This window comes from Malaclemys terrapin, chromosome 1 (genome assembly GCF_027887155.1).
Source record: "Malaclemys terrapin pileata isolate rMalTer1 chromosome 1, rMalTer1.hap1, whole genome shotgun sequence".
Taxonomy (NCBI): domain Eukaryota; kingdom Metazoa; phylum Chordata; order Testudines; family Emydidae; genus Malaclemys; species Malaclemys terrapin.
The window spans coordinates 83,171,869-83,198,887 of NC_071505.1; the positions used below are offsets into that span (position 1 = coordinate 83,171,869).

At 44.7% G+C, this 27,019-nt stretch overlaps 2 protein-coding genes across 2 annotated transcripts in view; one reads left to right on the forward strand and one right to left on the reverse strand.

Annotated features, from left to right (window-relative positions):
- Positions 1-659, reverse strand: part of CCDC38 (coiled-coil domain containing 38) — a 54,244-nt gene extending 53,585 nt beyond the window's left edge. The window contains exon 1 of the mRNA XM_054028469.1: positions 462-659. The gene's annotated coding sequence lies outside the window, so the exon portion shown is untranslated. The remainder of the gene's footprint in view (positions 1-461) is intronic.
- Positions 660-807: 148 nt separating this feature from the next.
- AMDHD1 (amidohydrolase domain containing 1) lies at positions 808-27,019 on the forward strand. Its single transcript, XM_054028441.1, has 9 exons — positions 808-1,132; positions 13,527-13,633; positions 15,422-15,486; positions 18,221-18,498; positions 22,623-22,848; positions 23,818-23,942; positions 25,629-25,722; positions 26,151-26,311; positions 26,737-27,019. Exons 1-9 carry the CDS (start codon positions 996-998, stop codon positions 26,840-26,842), a joined length of 1,299 nt encoding a protein of 432 aa, XP_053884416.1. The 5' UTR covers positions 808-995; the 3' UTR covers positions 26,843-27,019.

The window sequence follows — 27,019 nt, forward strand, 5'->3', positions numbered from 1 at the left end:
ACAGAGACACACAAGCACATCCTGCGCAGTACCATTAACAATCGTCAAACCACCTAAGCCATCCCCATCCGCCCTCTTCAGCTGGGCCCAGCAGAGCCCAGCCACTCCTGAGGACTCAACCCAGGCTTGCTGACGACAATGGGGGTGAATTTAGTCTCGCCTCTCTGCAGTTACGCGCTTCAGACAGAACAGGGACGTGTAGCTAACGATGGGCTGGGAGCCTGGGAGGCGAGAGCAGAGGGGGAGGGCGGGCTGGGAGCAGGGCACAGGGCACCCGCTCTGCTGTTAGGCAGGGCAGACCGGGCAGCGGGGAAGCAGCAAGATTTCCCCATGCTTCTGCATCAGCCGGGTTGGCCCCCCTGCCCCTCCAAGGGGAAGGGGGAAGCTCCCGCCGCAAAGCTCAGCTCCCCCCCAAAGCTAGACACACACACGCCCCCCACCCCCAGGCGCTGCTCTCTCACCGGGCGAGGGGACCAGGAGGGGCGCAGCCGAGCACAGGGGCAGCCGCACAGACGGGGACGGGGCCCTGGCTGGAGACTGTTGAGCCAGCGCCGCGCGGGCCCGCTCCAGGCTGGGCGCAGAACGAGAACCCCCCCCTCCCCCCGGTGCCTCAGCTTCCCTCCTCCTCCGCGCTTGTCCCACGCCCCGGGGGCCAGGAGGAGCCCGCGCGCCCTCTAGCCAGCGGCAGCCCTTGCAAAAGCAACCACAGCCCAGGGGCTTTGCAGACCCAGGGGCTGGATCCTTCTCTGGCCCCGCGCAGTCAAGGAGCTTCCAGCACCGGCCCCTCCGCCCGCAGGGTGGCAGCGCTCCGGGTGGCAAGAATCCAGCCAAGAAACTTCATTGCCAGCGCTGCCCCGCGCTCGGCCGCTGCCCAGGAGACTTTGAGCTGAGCGCGGGGTTCACCCCCCTCCAGTTCACTGGGCTGCTCCTGGCCTCTGGCTGCGGCTGCTGTGCAGATCCAGGGCCTGGGGGGCTGCCGCTGTCGCTGCCCCGACATGGCTGGCGAGCACAGGCTCTTGCTGCACAACGCCCAGCAGCTGGTGCTCATCTGCACCAAAGGCGAGAAGTACCTGCTGCAGGCGGGCATGCAAAACCTGGCCGTGCTGGACAACGCCAGCGTGGTGATCGGCAAGTAAGTCTGCTCTGTGCGCGTGTCCCCTGAGCCCCCGGCAAGGCTCGGCCCTGAACAGGCACCTGGCGTGATTCAGCCAGATCTGCTCTCCGCATTCCTGGGAGCCCAGGTGCCACAAGTACTCCTGTTCTTCTTTTTGCGGATACAGACTAACACGGCTGCTACTCTGAAATCAGAAAATAAAGTTATTCCTTACCTCTTTTTAAAAGGCAAATTCTTCAGTTCTGGAGGCTCGCCTTCAGTTCAGACAGCGACCTGGCATTTTGGAGTGATCAGATGCCACAAGTGCCATTAGAATTACTATGATTCCATTGAAAAGGTGTCTTTTTATCTAGATCCACAATAAAATATTCCCAAATGCTTACTCATTGCTTGTTGCTGAAAATAAGGAAAAATATGTTATTCTTCGTGTTGTGGACTAAGTCTGCTGAGAAGAAAAACTGCAGACTGGAATCCAGAATCTTAGCTTTTTAATCAAGGAGATTCCAGTTGAGAAACAAAAGTTACTTTGTTGTTTTTAAAGGACAAGCGTTGGCTTAAGTGTGCCAACACACTTGTGATTTAAGTTGCTATGCCTAAAACTTAAGTGTCAGAGTGCTGAAGGTGGGACAGGACCCACAAACTCTTTTTAAACAAGTATGCTGAAAAGTAATGTAAATTCTGGAATAATTATATTCTTGATACTTCGAAAATGATTTAGCCTCTGTCCTACAAAAACTTAAGCACATAGTTAACTTTATGCAGGAGTAGACCCACTGAAGTCTTTACTCAGTGTGTAAAATTAAGTATGCAAGTAAGACTTTACAGGATCAGGACCTTAAAGCCAACATAAAAGGTAGTGTTATAAGAGGAACAATCATCTACACGTCAGTATGGAGTAAACCAAAATTTGTAACTAGATCCAAGATGACATTTAAAAAATTCTGAAAGATCTGTGAAATTTTGTAAAGAGAAATTTAAAAAAGCATAGCTTGTAAGATAATTTAAAAGTCTGGATGTGACGAACTGGGCCTGTTCTCACGGTGGTCTGTGAATGCTGACAGGGGAGTGTGCTGGGATAGTCTGCATTGCAGGATGGGATCTGCCCGAGGGCGCATACCTGAGTGTGTAACATGAGAACCCAGGAAGGGGTTGAAGGTGAGGTGACTCCTTAGCCCGGGAAACTGAACAAAGGCTGTGGGAGGGGTCGCAAAAGGAGAGTGCGGGAAGCAGGCTAGAAGGAGGCTGGAGAGATGGCTGGGGGCAGAGATGGCTCTGACCCCCCAAAGGGGGGTGGGCTGGCATGCCCTGGGACCCCAAGCTGGACCTAACTGAGGGGGGCCCTGTTGTCTGTGCCTGCAAGACCTGTCTTGGACTGTATTCCTGTCATCCAAATAAACCTTCTGCTTTACTGGCTGGCTGAGAGTCACAGTGAATCTCGGGACGCCGGGGGTGCAGGGCCCTGAGTCCCCCAATACTCCGCAACAACTGGTGGCAGCGGCGGGATCTACTGCACCCCGTGGACGGCGCTTCCTGCAGTAAGTGACTGGGGAGCAGTAAAACGAAGGGGGATTGACGGGGACCAGGCGCGCTGAAGAGTGAGAGAGAGACGGTTATTACCCCTGGGAGTGTGTGACCAGCGAGAAGGACTTTTGCAGTAACAGGGTCCCCCGAGGGGATCGCGAGTGGTCCCAGGGGCGGAGGAGTCTGCAGCTCGACCCTGGCAGAGAGGTGGTGACCTCGAGAAGGGCTGGCACACTAGGGGGCCCCCTGGGAACTGTGGGGAGCTGTGAGCACACAGGCCGGTGAGTGGCCAGCAGGAAGATGTATGCCAAGCGGCTTAAGAGCGACCTGGTGGAGCTGTGCAAGCAGAGGCGGCTGCGCATTGGGAGGCTCACCAAAGAACAGCTCATTGCCCAGCTGGAGGCAGAAGATCGCGCGAATGAACTGATCCCTGTGTCTCAGGGAAGCAGCCTGGCAAATGCAGCGCAGGCACCAGTGTCTGTCCCAGCTGGGAGTGGTCAGCCGGCTGCTGAGGGCGTCCCGAGACCCCTCCTTCCTATGCCTAGGGGAAGGGTGGGGAGGAGCCCAGCAAATACCGAAGGCGCCGTGGCCCCCCCGGCCAGCAGGGGGTCCCCCCGGCGAAGCTCGCCGGCCAGCAGAGGATCCTCCCGGCGACGTTCGGCATCCGGGGAGCGGAATTGGCTGGAATGGGAGAAAGAGCTAAAACTGAGAGAGCTGGAGGATCGTGAACAACAGAGACAGCATGAACGGGAGGAGAAAGAGAGACAGAGACAGCATGAACGGGAGGAGAAAGAGAGACAGCATCAGCGTGAACGGGAGGAGAAAGAGAGACAGCGTCAGCAGGAACGGGAGGAGAATGAGAGACAGAGACAGGAGAATGAGAGACAGCGTCAGCATGACCTGGAACTGGCGAGATTGAAGGGCAGCGAACCCCCGGCTGCGGTGAGTGAGGGAGGACCCAGGACTGCACGGAGCTTTGATAAGTGCATCATGGCCCCATACAAGGAGGGGGAGGACATGGATGACTTCCTGGAGGCCTTTGAGACGGCCTGCGAGCTGCACCGGGTGGATCCCGCGGACAGACTCCGGGTCCTTACCCCCTTACTGGACCCCAAATCCGTGGCATTGTACCGCCAACTGGGAGAGGCAGAGAAAGGGGACTACGAACTATTCAAAAAGGCCCTGCTACGAGAGTTTGGGCTGACTCCTGAGATGTACCGGGAAAGGTTCCGGAGTCAAGATAAAACCCCTGAGATCTCATATCTGCAACTAGCCGTCCGCATGGAAAGATACGCCAGCAAGTGGGCTGGTGGGGCCCAGACGAAGGAGGACCTGATTAAACTGCTGGTACTGGAGCAACTGTATGAGCGGTGCCCATCCGACCTGAGGCTGTGGTTGGTGGACAGAAAGCCAGAGAACCCGCGACACGCCGGGCAGCTGGCTGATGAGTTTGTAAAGAGCCGGTCAGGGGGTGGCAGGGAGGAGCCCCAAAGGAACAGGCCCGCCGCGATGCAGAGAGAGAGTCACCCTGGGACCTCCCAAAGGGGGAATATGGGGAATCCCCTCCCACGGGGAAGGCCCAGCATCAGGGACAACCGACCGGCTCGAGGGGACCCACGGGACCTGAGCTGCTATTACTGCGGCCGAAGAGGCCACGTTCGGGCCCAGTGCCCCAAGCTCAAGGACAGACTGAGCAGACCGAACCCGCACCGGGTTAACTTGGTAGAGGCCCAGACGGACGAGGGGCCGGCTTCCCACGCGAGAGGGGCTGGCAGCTTATCAACTGCTCAAGAGAGAGAAGGGCCCCCGGCCAGCTTCTCTGGGGGGCCAGATGCTCCGGATTCAAAGTTCTCCGTTTACAGGGTTGGCGCGGGGCTGTCCCTGCGGAGCGAGTGCCTTGTTCCCCTGGAGGTGGATGGGAAGAAAGTTTATGGATACTGGGACACGGGCGCAGAGGTGACACTGGCCCGGCCCGAGGTGGTGGCCCCAGATCGGGTGGTGCCCAACACCTTCCTGACCCTGACCGGGGTGGGCGGGACCCCATTCAAGGTTCCCGTAGCGAGGGTACACCTGAAATGGGGGGCCAAGGAGGGCCCCAAGGACGTGGGAGTGCACCACCATTTGCCCACTGAGGTGTTGATGGGGGGGGACCTAGAGGACTGGCCAAGCAGCCCCCAGACCGCCTTAGTCGTGACCCGTAGCCAGAGCCGGCGAGGGGCACTACGCCCTGACCTTGGGAAGGATGTCCCACCGGAGGCACCGAACCCTTCCCGGGTGGGGAGGGAACACCCAAGGACAGGCCACGGGGTGGCTGGGGCTTCCGACCCAGCCGACGAGAGGGAGCAGGTCCCCATCCCTTCCCCAGCCGCCGAGTTCCAGGCCGAATTGCAGAAGGACCCCTCCCTGCGGAAGCTAAGGGGCCTGGCTGACCTCAGTGTGGTACAGACCATGAGGAGAGGATGCAAGGAGAGGTTCCTGTGGGAGAAGGGGTTCCTGTACCGAGAGTGGGCTCCCCCGGGGGAAGTGGAGTCGTGGGGGATCAGGAGGCAGCTGGTGGTTCCCCAGAAGTTTCGCCACAAGCTGCTGTGCCGGGCCCATGACATTCCCCTCTCAGGGCACCAGGGAACCTGGCGTACCCAGCAGAGGCTGCTACGGAGCTTTTACTGGCCTGGGGTCTTTGTTACTGTCCGACAGTACTGCGGATCCTGTGACCCCTGTCAGAGGGGGAGGAAGGCCTGGGACAAGGGGAAAACAGCTTTAGGACCCTTGCCCAGCATAGAGGAGCCTTTTCGGAGGGTGGCCAAGGTAAAAAGGGCGGCTCTAAACCAAGAGAGCCCAAAGCACAGACCTCCAGACTGGAGCGCTGGGAGAAGACCACAGCCCAGTTGGAGCCCCAGAGGTATGGGGGTGGGAAAAGGGCGCAGGCTGCATAAACCTTCCCACATGCGAACTGCGAGTGCCATCAAGCAACCCCAACCTAAGGGGGAGCGTGAAACTGGAGGGGCCTGGTGTAATTCTCACCAAGGAATGGGAGGGATGCGGGGGCATCCATGGGAACGGGGGTAGGTTCGAACTTCCCCGGGTCACTGGCTAAAGTGACCCTGCTCAGTTCGGTCTCGAAGGGGGGAGCGATGTGACGAACTGGGCCTGTTCTCACGGTGGTCTGTGAATGCTGACAGGGGAGTGTGCTGGGATAGTCTGCATTGCAGGATGGGATCTGCCCGAGGGCGCCCGAGGGCGCATACCTGAGTGTGTAACATGAGAACCCAGGAAGGGGTTGAAGGTGAGGTGACTCCTTAGCCCGGGAAACTGAACAAAGGCTGTGGGAGGGGTCGCAAAAGGAGAGTGCGGGAAGCAGGCTAGAAGGAGGCTGGAGAGATGGCTGGGGGGCAGAGATGGCTCTGACCCCCCAAAGGGGGGTGGGCTGGCATGCCCTGGGACCCCAAGCTGGACCTAACTGAGGGGGGCCCTGTTGTCTGTGCCTGCAAGACCTGTCTTGGACTGTATTCCTGTCATCCAAATAAACCTTCTGCTTTACTGGCTGGCTGAGAGTCATGGTGAATCGCAGGAAGCCGGGGGTGCAGGGCCCTGAGTCCCCCAATACTCCGCAACACTGGACTCAAAAAAAGTCTTGATAGTAGTGAAAGAAATAGAATGTATATTTTAACTTTGTAAGTCAGTTGTATTGCTAACTTTTCTTTGACAAACCAGGTCACACTGATAGTCTGACAAGATGAAAACCTGCCTTTGAAAATCTCAAAATGTAATTAAACATCTTTATAAATGTTACAAATTGAATTGTTGCAACCTCGCTGTCTAGGTTCTAACGTGTCCCCCACCCCCATAGTAGGTGAGCAACAATACAAAGTTGCATAAAAGTGGAACAATATTTTAAAGTGGCCTAAAATATTTGCTGTATAGTTCATAAAAAGTGTATCTCCAGTCTGTCTAGACTCTGAGTGTATACTTTTTACATAAAAATAATTGGCTATTGTGTGTGCTGTAAAACTTATGATGTTGTCTTCTGTTTGGGATGTTTTGTTGTGACTAGGATACAAAAAATGTTTGAAGAGATTACTGGATTCTGTTATTATTTATTCAGGGCTTGGATTATTTAATATCAAGGATCTGGCTCTTAAGACTATTAAAAGAAAACATGTCAGCTTGTTTGTTGACAATGTTGAAATCAATCATATTTTTTCTTCTAATTTTTTAACCATCAGTATTGATTTTATTTTCCCCTTGGTGTTGATTTATTTTTGTCTCAGACTATACAACAGGGTGAAAAGGAGATTATGATTAGTTTTAAATTAATCTTTCATAATTTTGACTACCTCAGTCAACATCCCGCTAACTATTCTCTTTTTCAGACTAGTCTTTCTAGGCAAGTCCTGTCATGTCACTGACCACACTTTCTGCCCTCTCTGGACGTTTTCATTCTCTGCTTTAACTTTAAGCGAAGTAACCTGAACTCAATAAAGTAATTTAAATCAGGATGTACCATTGTTTTCAATATTACATTATTTTCTTTCCCTTTTTAAAATGCTCCCATTCATCCTATTTGCCTTTTTAAACTGCTACTGTGTATTACACAGATGTCTGTGATGAGTCTCTAGTCTTTTACTCCAGTGGCTCTAAAATTGTTGGAGGGAGAGGAGACAGTGTAGAATTAGGGTTGCCAGGTATTCCGTTTTCGACCAGAACCCCGGTCAAAAAGGGACCCTGGTGGCTTCAGTCAGCTCTGCTGACTGGGCCATTAAAAGTTCGGTCGGCGGCGCAGCGGGCCTAAGGCAGGCTCCCTGCCTGCCATCATTCCGCATGCTGCGTGGCTCCCAGAAGCAGCGACCTATCCTCCCTCCAGCTCCTACATGTAGGGGCAGGCAGGGGGCTCTGCGTGCTGCCCCTGCCCCAAGTGCTGGCTCTGCAGCTCCCATTGGTCAGGAACCGCAGCCAATGGGAGCTGCGGGGGCAGCGCCTGCTGATAGGGCAGCCCGCAGAGCCACCTGGCCACAGCTCCACATAGGAGCTGGAGGGGGGAAATGCCGCTACTTCCGGGAGCTGCTTGAGGTAAGCATTGTCGGGAGCTTGCACCCCTGATCCCCCTCCCACATCCCAATCCCCTGCCCCAGCCCTGATCCCTCTCCCACCCTCTGAACCCCTTGGTCCCAGCCCACAGCACGCTCCTGCACCCCAAACCCCTCATCCCTGGGCCCACCCCAAAGCCCACACCCCCAGCCGGAACCCTCACCCTCACCCCCTCCCACACCCCAACCCTCTGCCCTTGCCCGGTGAAAATGAGTGAGGGACGGAGGGGAGAGTGAGTGACAGAGGGAGGGGGGATGGAGGGAGCGGGGCCTCAGAGAAAGGGTGGGGCCTCAAAGGAGGGGCAGGGCAGAGGGTGGGGCAAGGGTGTTTGGTTTTGTGCGAGTTGAATTGCCTATGTAGAATTGCCCCATCACCTCCAAAGCCCATGGAAGCCCCTTCTCTAAAATACCACATAATTATGGGGGAGTGGAATTCAATGGCCAGTGTTTGGCCAAGGAAAGTCTATTCTTCCTGGTATCATCCCTAACCAAACCTACAGGAAAATCCGTGTGGGTGTGAAAGCTATCCTTAAATACACCAACTCTTGCAGATTCCACTCCATGCTGTATATACATCCTCCAAGGGGGCAAGTGTACCCTTCAGGTGTAGGCAGGGAGGCAATGGCAGCATAGTTCTTCGTGAGGACACGAATGCTCTGCAGTTACTGACTGAAGGGATGCTGTACGTTTGCTAACCCACAACAGTGCAGTAGTTTTAGTTAGCTGAAAGAAAATAAAAACTACTGTTAATCATTAAGCATAATTAATGTGATTATTCTCTGGAGGGAAATGATCCCGTAGTTGAATGCTCCTTCCAAATGATGTTATGGTATCCTCTCGCACTGAGGATACCCCTCCGAGGGAGGGAAACCCTTGTATTAGGAAGAGACAGGTAAGAATATTGGGGGATTTGATTATTAGAAATATAGATAGTTGGGTTTCTGAGACTGGCAAAACTTCGTGGTAAATTGCCACCTAGGTGCAAACCTCTCGAGACATGTAGATAGACTTATGGGCAGTACTGGGGAGAAGCTGGTGGTCACAGTACATGTAGGCACCAGTGACATAGGGAAAGGTAGGAGAAAGGTTGGAGAAAGGTCCTGAAGGCCAAATTTAGGATGCTAGGAAACAGATTAAAGTTCAGGACCACAATTTCTCTGAAATGCTCTCAGTTCCTCATGCAGAGGTAGTTAGACAGGCAGAACTCAGGGTTTCAATGTATGGATGAGACAATAGTGTTCAGAGGAGGGATTTATGTTTATTAGGAACTGGGGAATGTTTTGGAAAAGGAGGAGTGAATACAGGCACATGGGATCCACATAAACCAAAACAAAATCAGATTGCTGGCATGTAAAACTAAAAAGGTTGTAGAGGAGTTTTTAAACTGAAGGTTAGGGGAAAGCTGACAGGTGTGGAGGAGCACACTGTTGGGATGGACACATCCCTTAAGGTAGGATTAGTTGAAGGGGATATTCTATGTCCTAGTAAAGAGGAGACGTTAGAAGTTGATAAAGTACAGATAGGAACTGAAAAGAAACAGTCAAAGGAAAGCGAGTCCCATTCAATTACATCACATGAAGGCAGACAACCAAATATTGACAAATTTTATAATGCTTGTATACAAATATGAGAAGTCTAAATACTAATATGGGTGAACTTGAATACCAGGGTATTAAATGAGGATAGTGACAGATTAGGCGCCACAGAAACTTGATGGAAAGACGATAGTCAATAGGACATAGTAATACCAGAGTACAAAATATATATGAATGACACAGTAGGTTGCACTGGTGGGGGAGTGGCACTATATGTGAAAGAAAGCATAGAGTCAAATATACTAAAAATCTTAAATGAATCAAACAGTACCATAGAATCTCTCTGGATGGAAATTCTATGCTTCAATAATCAGAGTATAGTGGTAGGAATGTACCTCAGGTAATGACCGCCTGACGAGGATGGTGATGGTGCTTGTGAAATGCTTAGGTAAATTAGAGAGGCTGTAAAAACAGAAAACCCAATAATAATCGGGGATTTAAACTACTCCCATAACAACTGGGAACACGTCACCTCTGGAAGGGGTTCAAAGATAAAATCTCTGGACACTATTTATTACTGCTTCTTGGAGCAGCTAGTCCTAGAACCCACAAGGGGAGACGCAATTCTTGATTTAGTCCTAAGTGGCCCACATGTTAGGTCCAAGAGGTGAATATAGCTGAACCACTCGATAATAGCGACCAAAATGTAATTAAATTTGACATCCGGGGGGAGGGGAGAGGAGAGAATACCAAAGAAGCCCACCACAGTAGCATTCAACTTCAAAATTGGGAACTACACAAAAATGAGGAAGCTAGTTAAAAAGAAATTAAAAGGAACAGTCACAAGAGTTAAATGCCCGCAAACTGCATGAAATTTTTTTCAAAACACTGTAATAAAGGCTCAAACTAGATGTATACTCCAAATTAAAAACAATAGTAAAAGAATAATAAAAAACACTCCTCCACCATGGCCAAACGGAGTAAAAGAGGCAATCATAGACAAAAAGACATCCTTTCAAAATTGAAAGTCAAATTTTACTGAGGAAAATAGAAAAGAGCATAAACTCCGGCAAGTTAAGTGTGAAAGTATTATCAGCCAGGCCAAAAAAGAATTTGAGGAGCAACTAGCAAAAGACACAAACACTAACAGTAAAATGTTTTTAAGTACATCAAAAGTATGAGCCTGCCAAACAGTGAGTGGAAGCACTGGATGATCAAGGTGCTAAAGGAGCACTCAAGGAAGACAAGGCTAAATTCATTCTTTGCATCAGTCTTCATCCTGCATCAGTCTTCACATCAGTATCTTCATATCAGTATCTTCGCATCAGTCTTCACATCCTGCAGAGGATGTGAGGGAAATTCCCACAACTGAGCCATTCTTTTTAATGAGAGATCTGAGGAATTGTCCCAGATTAAGGTGTCGGTAGAGGAGGTTTTGGAACAAATTGATAAATTAAACAGTAATAAGTGACAAGATCCAGATGGGGTTCACCCAAGAGTTCTGAAGGAACTCAAATATAAAATTGCAGAACTACTAACTGTGGTATGTAACCTATTGCTTAAATTAGCTTCTGCACCAGATGACTAGCAGATAGCTAATGTCATGCTGATTTTTTAAAAAGGCTCCAGAGGCAATCCTGTCAATTACAGGCTGGTAAGCCTAACTTCAGTTCTAGGCAAATTGGTTGAAACTTTAGTAAAGAACAGAATTATCAGACACATAGATGAACACAGTATGTTGGGAAGAGTCAAGGGAAATCATGCCTCACAAATCTATTAGAACTATCTGAGGAGGGTCAACAAGCACGTGAACATGAGTAATCGAGTTATTATAGTGTATTGGGACTTTCTGAAAGCCTTTGACAATGTCCCTCACCAAAGGCTCTTAAGGAAAGTAAGTAGTCATGGGATAAGAGGGAAGGTCCCCTCATGTATCAATAACTGGTTAATAGAGTGGAAACAAAGGATAGGAATAAATGGTCAGTTTTCACAGTGGAGAGAGGTAAATAGCAGGGTCCCCCAAGGGTCTGCACGGGAACGGTACTGTTCAACATATTCATACATGATCTGGAAAAGGGAGTAAACAGTGAGGTGGCAAAGTCTGCAGACAATACAAAATAACTCAAGATAGTTAAGTCCAAAGCTGACGGCAAAGAGTTTCAAAGCTCACAAAACTGGGCAACAAAATAGCAGATGAAATTCAGAGTTGATAAATGCAAAGTAATGCACATTGGAAACCATAATCCCAACTATACATACAAAATGGTGGGGGTCTAAATTAGCTGTTACCACTCAAAAAAGAGATCTTGGAGTCATCTTGGATAGTTCTCTGAAAACATCCACTCAATGTGTAGCAGCAATCAAAAAAGCTAACAGAATGTTGGGAATCATTAAGAAAGGGATAGAAAATAAGACAAAAAAGTATCATAATGCAACTATATAAATCCATGGTATGCTCAAACCTTGAATACTTTGTGCAGTTCTGGTCTTCCCATCTCAAAAAAGATATATTAGAAATGGAAAAGGTACAGAGAAAGGCAACAAAAATCACTCGGGGTATGGAACAGTTTCCATATGAGGAGAGATGAGAAAGACTGGGATTTTTCAGCTAAGAAAAGAGACAACTAAGGGGGGATATGATAGAGGTCTATAAAATCATGAATGGTGTGAGAAAGTGAATAGGGAAGTGTTATTTACCCCTTCACATAACACAAGAACTAGGAGTCAGCCAATGAAATTAATAGGGAGCAGGTTTAAAACAAACATAAGGAAGTATTTCTTCATACAATGCACAGTCAACCTGTGGAACTCATTGCCTGTGTATGTTGTGAAGGTCAAAATTATAACTAGGCTTAGAAAAGAATTAAATGAATTCATGGAGGACAGGTCTGTCCATGGCTATTAGCCAAGGTGGGCAGAGATGCAACCCCATGCTCTGGGTGTCCCTAAACATCTGACTGCCAGAAGCTGGGACTGGATGACAGGGGATGGATCACTTGATAAATTGCCCTGTTCTGTTCATTCACTCTGAAGCATCTGCCACCAGCAACTGTCAGAAGACAGGATATTAGGCTAGAGGGACCATTAGTCTGACCCAGTATTGCTATTCTTGTGGCCATGAAATTCTGTCCAAAAAATGGAAAGTTCAGTTATTGAGTGAGATTTGGCGGGGGGAAGGGGAGTGTCTTGCAATGGTCAAAATTAGTATGTTTGACTAATTGGGTGGAAAATAGTGAAGACCTGAATGTCTGATGAGGAAGAAAAATGTATTGATATAAAATTGCTCATCCAAGTGAAAAATGTAACCTTTGTAATTGGCCAAATTGCATAAGACCCCAGGTAATGTGCTTCAGAGCTGCCAGCTCAGCAAATTACAGCTGCCTGAGCAGAGCTGTCACATATGCACCAAATGTAGAGAGAGGAAAAACTAACTACATACCCTCTACTGTTGCTGTTTTTTCTTCTCTCACTTTTGGGACTGCGCACCGTCTTGGTACAGTTGGTAAGATTCCTGTAATGGTCACAGCATTTTCAAGGCAAGAATACCACTAAATTCATGCATGGAGATTGGAATAAGGGAACTGCAATGTGACATTCAATTATACTAAAAAAATCCGTAATGGAAAATGACATTAGACCAAGGCCTTAAATCTTACATGTAATATACAATTTTGTTGCCAAACTAAAAGCGTCAGTTAATTAATTCTCTTGTGGCAAAAAGAAAATCAATTTTTTGGTCATATTTAAAATATATTTTCTCTCTCTGTGTTATAATATACATAAATATGGAAGACAGGATACTGGGTTAGATGGTCCATTGGTCTGACCTGGTACGGCTATTTTTTTCTTCTTACATTCTTATTTCAGTAACATAAGAATAACTTGAGGATGCTGTTGCTTTGGTAATAAGAGTACACTGAGCTAATGAATACATTGGCATTTGCCTTTGAGTTACAGGATACATACAGATATTACTTCATAAACAGAAAGGGCCCACAACTTATCATCCTAAGGGAACAATGCTGGCAGGGCATGGGGATGGCCCAGGCTTCACAGACACCTTGAGGTCCACTGGATTTCCTCATAGATCTCAAGGCATCCACATGATTAGCAAACAAACAATCTTCCGTGTCCATTTTCAGAGTCCTGCAAACAATGACTCCATCACATCTCTGAAAGGGTGATGCTTCAGGAGCTCCTAAATACAACTTGCTGAGTTTGCTTTTTAAACAAACTCACTCAGGCTTGTTTGTGCACTGTTTGTTTTTGCAGAGATGGCTGTGTAAAAGCTGTAGGCCATGCAGATGCTATTCGCCGGCAATTTTCAGAAGCATCATTTGAAAAAATTATTGACTGTTCTGGGAAATGCATATTGCCAGGTTGGTGTGTTTTCTTCATGTTAATGGTGCAAATCAGAATGGCTAACCATGTGTATCGACAAAGTACAGGTTCCTCAGTTACTCCAACACTCCCCAAGCTTCTTTTCTTTGTATAGTGCAAGCCATACATAAGTTATGCCCTTGATATTTGAGCAGCTAACCCCTTCCTTCACATCATCCCCAGGCAGTTGAGACCATTTACAGTGCCTTTGCTCTCCCTCCGGAGGTTCAGCTTGAATCAGATGAAGGGCTGGGCCCCCGTGGTTCAGAGACCAATTCGATGCAACTCTGAGAAGGCCCCTTAGACTACTTCTCTGGCCATCTACAATGCTTGTTGAAAAGTCTATTCACTTGGGCCTGTTTACTTGTCATTTTCAGCTGTTCTTTCTCCTTGGGTTATTTATTCTTCTGTTGGCCAATTTTTTGTTTGGTAGAGTGACTGGCTCTCTCTCGGCCACCTATTTGTTTTCACTGTTATTTTAACTTTTGTAAAGTGCCCAGATATAAAATACTATGAACATCTCTTTTATGTAATACCTTAAGACCTAGATTGGCACTTCACCTGGAGCCCTGAGTAAGTAGCTATTTCCATCCCTCACCCTGTCCTGGAACAGTCCAAGCAGGTAATTGTGACTATAAAGGGTCACACAGGGCTATTCCTGGCTTCCCTCTCGCTCTGGGGGAAAGGAATCTGATGAGGATCCGTAGATTATAAGGGCAAAAGGGACCATCATGATCATCCAGTCTGACCTCTTGTGTAACACAGGCCATAGAATTTCCCTGAATTAATTCCTGTTTGAACTAGAACATACTTTTAGAAAAACACCCAGTCTGGATTTTAAAATTGCCAGTGATGGAGAGTCCACCACAACTCTTGGTAAATTATTCCAATGGTTAATTATCCACTACTCTCCTATTCCAATAACAAGTTACTTCCCACTCCACACTAGCTCAGGTGAGCTGGTTGGCATGTTGAAGTGGCAGAGTCAAAGCTCCACAAATTCCCCACCCTTTTTGTTCCCCTCCCTGTCTACTCATGAAGCCTACTCTCCCCACCCTGCACACAGACTGGTGATTTGGGTCAAAGTCAATGGGACTTAGGTGCTTCTGAAAATTGTACACAGTGTAAAGTAAATCAAGTGTCTTGTATTTATGAACTGGCATTTAAGCTGCTGGACATGTGTTCTCTGACACGGACTCTGGCACTCACCCAGACTAATTTCACAATCTTTACACAGGGAAAGCTCCCATTCAAGTCAGTGGTCTATTGCTAGGATAAGTGCCACAGGATCAAGCCCAGTATATGCAGCTTGCACTTTTAAAGGGACATCAGCATGAAATCTAGTCGGTGGTTTTGAAGTGAGTTGAAATTATTTCAGGTATACACCTCCTTGTAAATCCTCCTGCCAATTTTCCTGTTTTTAAGAAATGTTTCTCTCTCTCCTGTTACTGTGCGAAAGACCCAGACAAACAAAATGGGAGAGTGACTGACAGACTTATTATACAGGAGAAACAGTTTAACACAACACCGAGCGCTACCAGATAGACTAAAACACCCTGAAAAAATATTTTTTTTCTTGAATATCTTCATTTTAGTAATCAGAGGTGTTTTTTCCAATAATATAAGGTAAAAACATTTTTCAAACAGAAGTAGTATGGCGTGGTATGGGTTTTTTCTTCAGTTGATACTGTCCCTTTAATATGCTTGCACTTTCTCAAGTTTTTCCTTTTCCCAAACAATTAAATCTTGCAATATGTATTTATTTTATTATTGTTGATTTTTTTTAGGTTTGGTAGACGCACATACCCATCCAGTGTGGGCTGGTGACAGGGTTCATGAGTTTGCAATGAAGGTAATTTCACATAATTACAGAGTTGTTGTTTTTTTCTCATCATATTTGCTTTCATACACAACCATCTCTGCTTTCTCTACACTTCTATTTCTCATCTCTGGAACGTAAGATCAGTTACATCATATGTAATTTAGGATGGGAGAGGAAGTAACGGCTTATGGAGACCAAGAACAGAGAAAGAGGGAGGGTTGAAGCCAAAGGAAAAGAGATGGGGAAACAAGGAGCAAGAGGAAGAAGGAAAGAGAGAGCAATCCAGTGGCAGAGGGGAAATGGAATAGGGGAGACAGAAGAAAGAGAACAAAACTTATAAAAGGAAGATAAAATAATAGTGAGGGAAATGAGAATGAAATTGGGAAATGGAAAAAGAAAATGAAGGGATTAAAGAAATGAAAACATAATCTAAAAGGTGAAAATTATTTTATTTACTCATACACCTAAAATTTGTTTCTGATGTAACCCAAATGGAGGTATGGGGTAGAGATGAGGGCCTAGGGTGGATTGCCAGAAGTTTGCATTATGGATGGGGAGGTTGGAAATCCCAAGTGGACTTGGTCGAGTCTATATAGGATGAAGGAAATGTGAGCACCTGAATGGCTTTGGAATAAAATGTTTCCAGCTCTGCAGTGCTTGTTGTTTCTGTGGCATGTTTTGTTTTTAGAATATCAGTGTATGATTTCAAATTGGGGGTGAAGGGGGGGGGATTAATTTATGGCTGTTTATCTATATGTTACTGAGATTGTAAGATCTTCGGGTTAGGAACTGTCCCTTACTCTGTTTGTAAAGGGTCTAGCACAGTGCAGCTCCATTCTCTGTTGGCCTACAGGAAACAGTGTAATAAACATGATTAATATTTAATAATAGGGGAGTCGCACGGTGGCACGCACGTGTAATCCCAGCTACTTGGGAAGCTGAGGCTGGCGGATCGCTTGGGGGCTCTGGGCTGTGGTGCGCTATGCCAATTGGGCGTCTGGTGCCACTGACAGCCTGGCCAGCGGGTGGCTGAGGGTCTGGCTAGAACACAAATGACACGTTGTGATTGGGCACTCTCTCTCTGTGAGGGCTGATGGCCCAATCGATCAAGGTGCATAGGGGTGTCATGTGATGCTGTTTAAAGAGAGATGAGAGCTGCTATGTAATTGATCCCATGAGAGGGAAAGACAGGGAGGGATAATTTAATCATGATCCAGCCTGGCATCACAACATGGTGAAAGGGCCTCCTGTGACTTTATCCTAACTTGAGTCCCCTCCAAAATCCTAAAGCTGGTCTGCTAAAAAATGATAATGTTCAGGTAAGGCAACTACTGGGTAAAACCATGTCTATGGTAAAATAGACAACAAAACCAATAGTAATAACTACTTTGGGTAGGCCAAAGTCCAGTTCATTGTGTCTTGTTTCTTCCTTCCTTCCTTCCCCATGTCCCCTTTTTAAAAACCACACAAGTTACAAGCAGATATGCATTCTAGGTTTTGCTTTTAAATCTGCTTTAAGAAAGGGGATTTGATGGTCTAAAGCAGTGTTTCTCAACCTGTTAGGTACCAGGGACCAGCTTTCTCACTTCCTAAACTGTATCAGGGAGATCTCCAGGACCAGCACCGGTCTACAGACCGGTTGTTGAGAAACACTGTTCTAAATTACATCACTCCTTTCTGCAGCTCTTCTATCTCTGGAGATGGTTCTGTGCAACCTAAGGGCTGGTCCACACTAACCCCCCACTTCGAACTAAGATACGCAACTTCAGCTACGTGAATAACGTAGCTGAAGTCGAAGTACCTTATTTTGAACTTACTGCGGGTCCACACGTGGCAGGCAGGCTCCCGCGTCGACTCCGCGTACTCCTCTCGCGGAGCAGGAGTACTGGTTTCGACGGCGAGCACTTCTGGGATCAATTTGGGATCGATTTATCGCGTCTAGACAAGACGCGATAAATCGATCCCAGAAGATCGATTGCTTACCGCCGGAACCGGAGGTAAGTATAGACGTACCCTAAGCATCAAACACAGTCCTGCCCTCCTACAATGGACTCGCTTGTCCCAGTTTTCTAGTTGGTGGCTTTTACCGGAACAGGCTGTGTTAAATCCAACTGAATGCACAACTGGGAGGAAGTACTTATTTTAGCACTGAAATAGGGTTTTTTTTTTTTGTTTTTTTTTGTTTGCAGCATGACATCACTGCCAGATTCTTTTGGGGGCCAGATTCAGCACTGATGCAGGGAACTTGTCTCCCTATTTAGTCCCCTATCTGATCTAAGGCAACCCCATATGCTGCCCTTGCTTGTGCCTTGTGCAATGGCAGTGAGGCAGAATTTCTATGTCACTAGCCCACCCCAAAACACCAGCTGCTCCAGTTGGTGCAGTTGTCCATAGAGCTGTCTCTGAAGCTCCTGCCATGGGGGTATTCCTTTGCATTGCTTTGGCTGGCACAAAGGGGCCACGGTCCAGGGGTGAATTTCCCTGTTACCTTTTCTCATCAACTTCATCTCCACTTCAGTTCCTTTTTTCCCATGAAAATGAATTTGTGATGGCAGGCCAGACTAGGGCTGGTAACCTCTTCCAGACTCAGGGGAAGGAAATCTTCAGGAAGATCCCTTTATGAAGTTTCCCCCTCATAGTTCCATCACTGGGATGGTTTTTTTTCTGTCCCCTCTCCACTGTGGATTAGGCCAGATGCACCTCACAGAATCCCTTGAAGACGGTGAATAGAATACTCATGTTTAAAAGAGAATTTTGTTTTTAGCTGGCAGGTGCTTCCTACATGGATATTCACCAAGCTGGAGGGGGAATACATTTTACTGTGGAACACACCCAGAAAGCCTCAGAAGAGGAGCTGTTCAGTACTTTCAGACACCGACTGCTGCGTATGCTCAGAGCAGGAACCACTTTGGTCGAATGCAAGAGTGGATATGGTTTAAACCTAGAAACCGAGCTTAAAATGCTCAGGGTGATTGAACAGGCTAGACAGTTACTGGATAGCAATATTTCCTCTACGTACTGTGGAGCTCATTCTGTGCCTAAGTAATGTGATTTATTTTTTTCTTGTTCTTTTAAACAATATTACTTGCATATTATTTCATAAAACAGGAGTGCAGCTCCTGAGTGAATAAACTACGAATTGGTGGCAGATTATACAGAAATAAATGAGGAGCAACAGTGCCAGGTGGGGGGTGAAGGAGGCTGCAGCAGAATTTGGCTTTCTCACACAGTTTGTTTGGTGGTTTTGAGGGTTCGTTTTTTGTTCTCCCCAAAATGGCAACAAAGTATACAGTATTAGAAATAACGGCATTCAACAAAGTAATGCTTTCCTAAACTGAACGTAGAAGTAAGTGAGGGAGCGTCCTGGTGTGGTGGTGGTCAGTTATGAAAAAGGCCAGACTACTAGGTTTTAAACAGAAATCGACTGGATTCAGCCAATGGGCATGTAGCCATCCTTTGTGGTTACCCACGCCAAGCTGTATGGAAGTTTTCAGGAACTCCTTTTCAGAAAGTCTTTCTGCTTGAATTTGCTACTGCCATCAAGCCTTAAGCTGTCTGTTTTTCATTTTAACCAGCCAAGAGAAAACAATATTATAATACTTAATCATCAGAAATTTTGGTATAACAACAACTTGATGTGCTTCCATTCAACCAGTTAAGCACTGTATCCTATGAGTGAGTGTGAGCCCAGCATTTAGGTATTACTGCCAACAGAAAGCACACTCTGGTTATCTAAATAATCAGATTATTAGCATGCATTCTGGTAGGTCAAGAGAGGTCCAATTGTAGTATATTAACAAAACAACCCACTCTTTCTCCTTTAGTAGTTTTTTTCAAAATTTATTTTTATTTCCAGTGAAAAAGATAGCTACCTGGGTTTATGAGATTTCACTATATTACAGAGTTAATGTCATAAAGAATGACAGCAGATGTCCTGGACAAATGGTCTTGAACAAATAAAAGTAGCACATTTTGACAAACTGAGAAGTGGGCCTGGTGAAAAACAGACATGTAACAGAAGAATGCATAAAACTGTAGAAATCATGTACAACAGTGTCCTAAAATGATGCACCTCCAAGAGCTCACTGCACAACAGCACCTACCCATCTCCCATTAAATTAATGTCAGTTTCTCCTGCTTTAATCAATGATTAACCTATTTCTCCTAGGTTTAGTATGTTCTTAAATTTCTCATAAGAAGATTTTACGGGTGGGGGTTTTTTTTGGTAATTTTATTTTTTTTTAATCAGAAATTTTAAACCAGTTTTTTTCAGTTTCTCTTCAATGGGTTTTTTGGTGTTTGTTTTTAAACCTGGAGAATTTTGACCAAGATGGTCAAAGTGCCATTTTTTGTCAAAACATTTTTTTTAACAAAATCATTTCAAGCAGCAGTAAAAATTAATCAGCAATAGTTTACCTCAGAGTACACCAGGTGTTATGCAGATATGAACTCTCATTGTCAACATGTGCATAGTTTCAGCCTCAGGGCCTGATTCTGCTCTCTGATGTAAATCAGGTCTAACTTCAACGAAGTCAGTGAAGATACACTGCTGTAAAGCAGAAGAGAATCAATCAAGCCCTGGGTTTCAGAAATGAAAAAATCATCAACTTTTAATTGCCTGAAGCCAAATCAGTACATGGCACAGTCTATGGTGACCCAGTTTTGTAGGGTGACCAGATAGCAACTGTGAAAAAAATGGACAGGGGGTGAGGGGTAATAGGCGCCTATGTAAGAAAAAGCCCCAAAAAACGGGACTGTCCCTTTAAAAACAGGACATCTGGTCACCCTACAGTTTTGGCTTCTTAAGAGTTTCCTCAGTTCTGTTTACAATTCAGTGCCTCTAGAAGTTTCCAGTTCCAGAATTCTGCAGGTCTTCTCAGGTCCAGACCTCAAATGCTTTACACCCTCTGTATACACATAAAAGGATACTCTGTAAGTGATTTTTAGTGGCTGTTAAAACTGTTGTCTTCCAAGACGTCCATCTCAGTTCATGCCATGTTTCTTTTACCCTTATATTCCACAAAAAAGGTGAAGTTATGTATAAATTATAGACACTTTTAAACAGAGATAAAGAACTAACCTCAAAACCATTAAAAAGCAACAGAGGGTCCTGTGGCACCTTTAAGACTAGTCTTAAAGGTGCCACAGGACCCTCTGTTGCTTTTTACAGATTCAGACTAACACGGCTACCCCTCTGATACTCAAAACCATTGTCTTTATTTAAATCCTTGCACTTTTATACACTTTTCTTATAAAACAGAACTTATCCTTTGCTCTAGGCACTCCTTGATCATTCTTAATTATACAGATGTAAAATAGACCTATAACACTCCTTAGGTTAATATAACCAAATCAAAACCTTATCACAAATCTTAAGACCTTAAACCATTTCAAAATCATTTTCCTTAATCCAGAGCAAAACTATGGCATAATACCACCTAGTGACAGTGAGAAATGTTCATTAAAACGTTCTAGAGCTGTCACAGTAGCTGTTACAATGCAATTGTGTAACATCCTGTTAAAAGTCATGTTCATGCCAGTTTCTACATTTGTGTTAATGTAGTATTACATCACAAATTATGACCACTAATGGCAGAATCGTCATCAGAGGTTCTTTGCGCCAACAGTGTAGCCAATTTTGTGTTTTTATAGCAAGTCTTGCAATATTTGGTATTTTCCAGGTCCCGGAATCATGAGATTCCCAGCTTTTTTCTTTTTATTAAGTTTCCAGCCTTCACGGTTACAGAAAAAAGTTGGAAAACCATAAAGGCTCAAAACCCAGAAGGCAAATAAAAATCCACTATCTTATTTTAATCACGATTTTTAAGTCAATCTCATGATTTTGGGGATGCCTGGCTCATGATTTTTGAACATTTAGCGTCAGCAATATTTTCCACACTGGGCAGACACTTTGAAAGTGAATTCCAATGCTGTTTACTAGAACGATGGCAGTCTTTCAGTGTATGTGTTTGGGGGTAGTACAGCAAATAGAACAAAAAGAGTGGAATCATACTTGTCTTTCTTCCCTTTTCTAAAGGCTCTAGAGTTAATCTTTAATCTACCTTCCTCCACAAACTGCTGAGCCAAAGGAGGAAAAGAGAGAAGGCTGGACAAGGCAAAAGCCAAATCAACCCCAACAACTATTTCAACAAGTGAACAAAAGAAAGGCAATAGGCTAGATTCTGTTCTGGTTCACAGCCATGCAACCTCATTTGTAAATGTGAGCAGAATTTGACCCCTTGACATTACTGCCATTGTAAAACTCCAACAGACAACTCCAAACATCAAACATATATAGCATATGTACAGGACTGGTGCACTGTTGTTTTTGTTTGTTTTACAGTGGCTGAATTAAGGGACGAGATGCCATTGTAGGTCTTTAGCCTCAGTAGCTATCATTATTATTTTTCTCTCTTAAAGGTACAAATAAATAAAAAGCCCTATATAGCTTTTTTAAAAAGGCCATTACTGACCTCCTATAGGCAATCTTCACGCTCCAATGGCATTCCAAAGTGGTTGTGACAGTCACAGCAGCATAGTCCCTTGCTGAAATGCCTCCATAAGACAAAACCAGCTCTCTGTGACTGTGAAGGACCTAAAAAGAGAGAGAGAGAGAGGGGTAAATTTAAAGTCATTTTTTTGCTGAATGCCCCTGTTAGCTTTGATATTTCAGGTCTCTACCACTCGAGTTAATGTTTTTTTTAAAAAGTATCTGCAAGTTGCTTTTAAGGATAAAATTTTAGCAGTTCAGAATGTATAAATAGAAAAATAGAAGAATGTTTTTTTAAAGGGCAAAAAAAATTGGTGGGCATCTAAAGAAATCTGTCTTACAAATAAGAGGATATAGCATAATCCTTTAAAAAGGATATTAGAATTAAGTCATGTTTGTGTTATATGAATTACAATATTGTTGTTTTTAAAATTTAAATAATAGATTAGGCTTAAAAACAAGGCAGCAATTGAAGTAAAATTCAGTGGTGTTCAGAAACATTATCAACAAAGATAAAAAATATATGGTCAACTGTATTTTTGTCATATGCTAAATGTCTGAGGTTTTTTTTGTATATACACCTTTTAAAACTAATATAGTTATTACATACATTAATTACATACAAGGGTCAAAGACTAAATCATTCCGTGTCTTTGTAACATTTTCTTTTCATTAGAGGGAAAAATGCTACTGAAGCCACAGATGACATTATCAATAACCATCTCCCTAAACTGAAGGAGCTGAACCTAAATGGTGAAATACATGTTAATAACATAGATGTGTTTTGTGAGAAAGGTGTCTTTGATCTGAATTGTACCAGAAGAATTCTTCAGGCTGGAAAAGAGATAGGGTTACAGATTAACTTCCATGGTGATGAACTCCATCCAATGAAATCTGCAGAGGTAATTCTTCATTCTGTATGCATTTAAGCCATTTTTGCTTTTGACTTGCCTTTGGGAGAACTGATGCTTTGAGAGATTTACAATATTCCAAATCAATATGTTGATCCAGAAAAGTATGATAAGTAGTTTGTGAAATAAATCGCAAGTACCACCAATGTGCAAAGTTGATGAGTTAAAGTTGTGGAATCCTTGACCTTTATTGGTAACTTGTCTACTGGCTTTTCAAATATTGACTTAGCTTATCCCTCTGGTAGTGAGGTCAATAGGAAAGATGGATATCTGTGTACCAGTAATGAACAGGGTCAAAGTATAGGTTTTGATGCACTATTTTAAAAAATATTTATTTTTTCCTCAGTCATGCAGTTTATATCTTCCCAACAGTACAGACATTCCCACTGGCAGCAGCCAATAACAGCAATTCTGTAAAGGGGCGTCAGAGTCCATACTTCGTCCTTTTAATCCCCCTCATTAGTCTGCCAAAGCTTAATTTTGTTGTATTTGGAGAAGATCAGTCTCTGGCCCAATATAGAATTCTTTACAGTGGGTAGCTCTAGAATTGCATAGGTCAGTTTATCCATTTCCATAAGACTATCAGTTTCCATCAACTCTCTTCTGCACAAAACCTGTTTATAATTTTATCCATACTTGTACAATTGTTTATATTCATTGAGTCAGTTAACAACTCTGTTCAGGGCATCAGCCTGACCAGATTCTTTTGATTACATTTAAAAGAGGGTTAATAACTTTAATAACTTCATGAAAGCTTTACTGCAGTAAAATTTGTCTTAAAATTACTTATTCTTTAGAGATCACGCTGAATTTTTTTAATTAGTGTTTTGTAAATAGGCCTTAGGTAGTATCCTAATGAATTGTCTGTCCAAGCAGATTGATAGTAAGAACATAGCTTCAGTGATTCATTGGTATCTGTTAGTAATTTTTCTCTTAAATCTTTCGTGATAATCTATTTAGCTCGGAGCTGAACTAGGAGCCCAGGCTATAAGTCACCTGGAAGAAATTAGCGATGAAGGCATCGCTGCAATGGCAAGTGCCAAGTGTGCGGCTGTCCTTTTACCAACCACTGCCTACATGCTGAGGTAATGCCATTTTGACAAGTTGGATATGACAGCCAAAACTAACAGCAGGAGCATTCTTTTGGCTCAAAATTCTCATATTTCAGAAGGTTCTTATCTTCCTTAACTCAGTCAGGGACCACGGACAATGGCCACACCCGTAAAGGAGGCTAGATGGGCCTCCACACATCTTACTTACTATGAGGTCCCATAAAATCTAGTCAATGCCCTATTTCTGAGATGCACTGAGATAGGTCCCCAGCAACCTATCAACAATAGGTCTTAACCTATCTGATGCATTAACTAAAGCAGGTAGGCGTTAACTGAAGATGTCACCTTGCTAACTGGATTTTTCGGTAATCCAAATTTTATTTGCAGTATGTATATTTGCTCATTTGCAAAAGTTTATTTTATATATGACTTGAGGAAATGGACCACTTATTGCCTAACAAGCTGAAAAGGGTGCATATAAAATTTTAGCAATTTTGTTTAATTTTTACTCAGGCAACATCCGGTATTTTCTCAAAAGCTCTAGTTGCTTTTGACAGATATTTAACATACAGATCCATAAACACCAATTAAATGGGCAACCTCTTTGTGTCCACAGGTGTATGTCTACACTGCAATTGGGAGCTGTGACTGCACTGAGGAGGTGTGTGCAGCGTGGTAGGCGAGCCCAAGCTAGCTTTTGATTGAGCTAACACACTAAAAATAGCAGTGAAGCTGCAGCAGCATGGGTGGTGGCATGGGATAGTCACTTGAAACCCTGAATATGTACTTGAGCAACAAGCCCAGGCTGCCACAGCTTCCCTGCTATTGTTCTTTGAGCTGGCTAGATCAAAGGTAGCTCATCTTTGCCTGAACGTGCTGCAGCTGAACCTCCAAATTGCAATGTGGACGTATCCTAAATTAACCAACAAGGAACTGAACATCAAAACCAAACAATAGCTCCTTTGTTGTGTCAGAGAACCATTTGAATTGGATTGTTGTTTGTGTATCACCTTTCCATTCTCAAACAAAAACTCTGTGATTCTGCCAAGAAGCCAAATTCAGGATTGCGGAAGTCATTTGACTAGCTAATATAAGGCCAGACCCTGAGAGGCACTTTGCACCAGAATAAGGATCTGATATACTGAGAAGTGGGGAGTACCTCCAATAACGTGCTGAACATCTTCACCTCCTTTTGACTTCATGGGTAGGGTAGCCGGGAGTACTTGGAACCTCACAGGATCAGGCCCCGATAGCTCTCACTGGCTGCACTGATAATTGTAGTTGTTCGGTACTTCATAGGGGTTGGTCCAAAGATTCCAAGCTGTGCAGCTAAATTATAGGACAACAAGCTTGGAGTCTGACCTTTGTTAGCAGCACATTACTCCCTCAGATCTGTGCATCCAAGAAATATGGAAGGAGGAGTGAAAAATGTGAGCACCAGCACCTAAACAAAGAGGCAGGTCTTTTATATCACTGCACTAATTTGAGAGTGGCTGCCACCAAAATTACAGCAGCGTCAAAAGCACAAGGTACCAGATTCCAGCTATAAAATCAATGGGGTGGGTAGCTGAGAGCAGAATTTGGCTTCTGGTTTCCAAAGTGATTAGCGAATCTGGTTAGACCCTGTATACAAACCCAGTAATACATGGAATTTTTCCTGGTGTAATTCAAAGCGTAATAGCTAAATGTACTGTACTGACAAATCTATTTTTTTCCTAGACTGAAGCAACCTCAAGCTAGGAAAATGTTAAAAGAAGGGGTCATAGTTGCTCTTGGCAGTGATTTCAACCCTAATGCGTACTGTTATTCAATGGTAAGCCATTCTTAATGCATATTACTGCACAGAAAATGGTTAACTGTCTTCTACTGTCACAACACACGGGTAGTTCCTGCTCACTTAAAGGAAGTCTTCTTAATAACGAGACAGAGCGTCAGGTCCTCAGCTTAGATGAATTTCACCAGCGAAGGATGTGACTCAGAGTATTTTCTCCAGAAGTGCCTCTCAGGTCAAGAGGCTCACGTTTTTCACATCTGCTTTGGGAGTCTTGGCCAGTTACAGAGGAGGAAGGAGCATCCTGTGTAATTGTTCCCAGTTCTTGTTTTGAAAGGGACAAGATGCAGGAGACCAGTTACCTGGGTCAGACTGCTTGGGGGCTTTGAGCCTCCCCAGCATTACACAATAGGCAGATGACCTGTTTGCATTATTGGTAACTCCTGTTTTCCCCTTTATTTTTGTATTAGCCCATGGTAATGCACTTGGCCTGTGTAAACATGAAAATGTCAATGAACGAGGCTTTAGCAGCTGCCACCATTAATGCAGCTTATGCTCTTGGAAGATCCCATATGCATGGCTCCATAGAGAATGGCAAACAGGGGAATCTCATTATCATTAATTCATCAAGGTATGTACTTAAATTGTTGTTTAAAACCTAATTTAACATAAGGGGCCTGATTCGCCACTGCATTGCACCTTGTGGAGTCACTTACACCTGTACTTTAGTAGCATTTTACACTGACTTTGCACTCATTTTCAATAGGTATAAACTCCAGTGGAGAATATGGACCAAGATTTTTAAGATTATATACTCATAAATCCTAATACCACAACTATTTTGAAAGCACTTATTACATGGAAACAGTACAAGGAATTCTATACGGATTTGTGCATCTGTAGTTTACTGTCTTACTATAATACCGAGACAAAGGATCAAAACATAATACTTGCTTCTGGGGATTCAGGCTGGCCAATTTGTTCAATGTATGCTCTGTATGTGATCTGCTTTTGTGAAAATATTGATATTACATAAATGTTTTACTGTCTTTTTAGATGGGAGCACTTGATTTACCAGTTTGGGGGACATCAAGAATTGATTGAGTATGTTATTGTTAAAGGAAAAGTCATCTACAAAAATGAAAGAGTTATGGGCTACTAAGAACTTACTGAAAGATGGTGATAATTTAGAAGGCTATTAACATGAAAATGATACTGAAGGGTTTCAGTTACCCAAGAGCAACAGACAACTTGGATTTGTATTTTACTGGTACATTATTTGTATGCTCAGCTTACTTGCTCTATATTGAAATAAACTTTACTAAGCATTTCCACTCAA